This window comes from Pseudochaenichthys georgianus, chromosome 7 (assembly GCF_902827115.2).
Source record: "Pseudochaenichthys georgianus chromosome 7, fPseGeo1.2, whole genome shotgun sequence".
Taxonomy (NCBI): Eukaryota; Metazoa; Chordata; class Actinopteri; order Perciformes; family Channichthyidae; genus Pseudochaenichthys; species Pseudochaenichthys georgianus.
This window is the reverse complement of record NC_047509.1, coordinates 104,461-106,901: the sequence shown is the minus strand read 5'-3', so window position 1 is coordinate 106,901 and position 2,441 is coordinate 104,461. Positions and strand designations below refer to the sequence as shown.

At 35.4% G+C, this 2,441-nt stretch overlaps 1 protein-coding gene across 1 annotated transcript in view; it reads right to left on the bottom strand.

The window, feature by feature from the left end:
* Window positions 1-1,987, bottom strand: part of letmd1 (LETM1 domain containing 1) — a 15,452-nt gene extending 13,465 nt beyond the window's left edge. Inside the window, 5 exon segments of the mRNA XM_071203596.1 lie at window positions 224-291; window positions 294-332; window positions 524-579; window positions 581-661; window positions 1,868-1,987. Of these exon segments, the coding sequence (XP_071059697.1) occupies window positions 224-291; window positions 294-332; window positions 524-579; window positions 581-661; window positions 1,868-1,968 (345 nt within the window). The 5' untranslated portion in view covers window positions 1,969-1,987.
* Window positions 1,988-2,441: the final 454 nt, after the last annotated feature.

Below are 2,441 nucleotides of genomic sequence, written 5' to 3'. Positions count from 1 at the left end.
TGATATACAGCAGGAGAGGACAAAGTAGAAACATCACAGAACATCAGCAGGAGAGACTCTTTAAGTAGAGACACACGTACTGATATACACCTGAACATCAGCAGGAGAGGACTCTTTAAATGTAGAGACACTACATACTGATACACCTGAACATCAGAGGGGACTCTTTAAAAGATAGAGAACACTACAACATACTGATATATATATTTGATAAAGGACTGACCTGTCGGAGCCTCTCCATGTCCCTGTAGGGCAGATCCTTGAACTGCAGTTTGTCAGAGTGCATTTCACTTTGATCCTCTTCACCTCTTTGCAGTCTCTGAACAGCACAGCTTGATCCCTGGAACCATTCAATTAAAAAAAATCAATTACGGTAATGTGAAAGCTGATGATATCACGGACATGTGGAAAGAACAACTGATGGCGGTCAATGTTCAAATATTGCAAAGGTCGGACCCTCTCTGTTGGAAAAGAGTATGATAGGGGACCTTTAAATGATGTAGGAGTTCAAAGATGATCGTACCTTCCACAAAAGTGTGATAGAGCTGGAAGAAGCGAGGAAATCTTGTTTTGAGGAACTTTCATATTTGGAGTTGACTATCTGACGTATCGCCCCAAACCTCGTCTGACTTGAGACGTGGAGTAGAGTCTGCAGAGAGGGGGCATAAGTGTATTTATTGCAAAACATCAGGAAGGAAAGTGGATTAAATGCAGGAATTTTTTTATTTAAAAACACAGAATAACGAACATAGCTCATGCAGGTTACATTTTTTATTTTGCTTTTAATATGTAATTAATGTTGTGTTTTATATATTTTAAGTGTGTTGTTTTAACTATATATATATCCTTTATTTAACCAGGTAAAAGACTCATTGGGATTAAAATCTGTTTTCCAAGAGTGACCTGGCCAAGAGGGCAGCATGAACGAAGTTACGACAGATACAACACAGACAAGACAGGCAGACAAATACAGCTGTGAAACACAAATAAAATGGTACATTAGCCAGTCAGTATGCGAAGTAAAACAAACTATTAAAAATCATTAAAAACTGGAAAAATTTAAAACGAAACCTCAAAAGCATATTAGGATAACTATCTAATGGAAAGGTGGTCTGGTTGGGGGGGGGGGGGGGGGGTGTGGTGTGTGTTGTGCTGTTTTGTACTGTATTGGATTTCATGTTATTGATTGTACCATTTGTTTAATACATAAAGCATTTGATCACAAAAAAATGAATAGTAATTATATAGGCCTTTAACAATAATATATGTCCCAATAAATCTTTGCTATGTACCTTTTATTATTGATTTTTTTTTTAATCATATATAAACCTACTTTTCCTTCACTTGCTTCAATATAATATTTACTAATAATATTGATAATAAACATTTCAGAAATATGAGTTTAAAGTATTAATATGAACAAAATGAGGAATTTTGAATATTTTTTTACATAAGAAATACGATTTGTTTTAACTATTATTCAATATTTTAAGTTCTTGCAATTACTGTATTATTAATTGTTAAAAATCATGTGAAATTCAAGTCATAATCCAAACAGGATGAAACCAGTATGTGTTACTTGCCGGTAAATATTATTTATGAGAAAAACAACCGGAAATCATCTCTCACCCTATTGATCTGCTGATATATTAACACATCAATAATTAAAAGGGTAGTTTAAGTGTATCACAGTAATTAAAATATAGTTTTAATCCCATTTTACGTATTTTTAATTAACCGTTTTTGTGACAAACCGGTATATGGTTCCCTGAAGTGAAGCTAGCTAAACTTAGCAAGGATTCAAGTGAAATGCTAGCAGAATAACGGGACGGATAGTGGACGAAAGAGGCTTAAATAGCTCAGAACATACCTGTACTGACAGGGCAGGTAAGGGGAATAAAGTCCATTATTTATCCTGTTTGTCCTGAGACAACAGAACCGGGTCAAAGAGGAGCTCAGCAGCGCCATGTTGGATCCTTTACCGTAGTGACGCATGAAAAGAGCACGTTTCTTTACCGTAGAGACGTTTGAAAAGGGCAAGGACAAATGACGTTTCTTTACCGTAGTGTAGGGAATAAGGGCAGGGACAAACGACGTCTACTCTAGGTACCGTAATGTACATTGTCAGAATAAGTGAGAAATGGATTTAACTTCTGTTAGACAGCTATATGCCATACATATTTGCATACATTCACAGTAAATATTTATTCAGTATGATAGCTGTCCAACAGAAGTTAAATTAATAATTTCTCACTTATTCTGACAATGTATTTAACCCCAAATAAAAGAACCCAATAAAAAGAGTTGTTAAATAATAGTGAAGTCATGTTGTAATAACAATAACTCATCTCTCTCGATTTTTCTATTTGTGCTTCGCCAAAAGCCACTGTGTCAAGTGTCCTACTTGGTTTGCCGTATGTAGTTGACAAATATGGCGGACC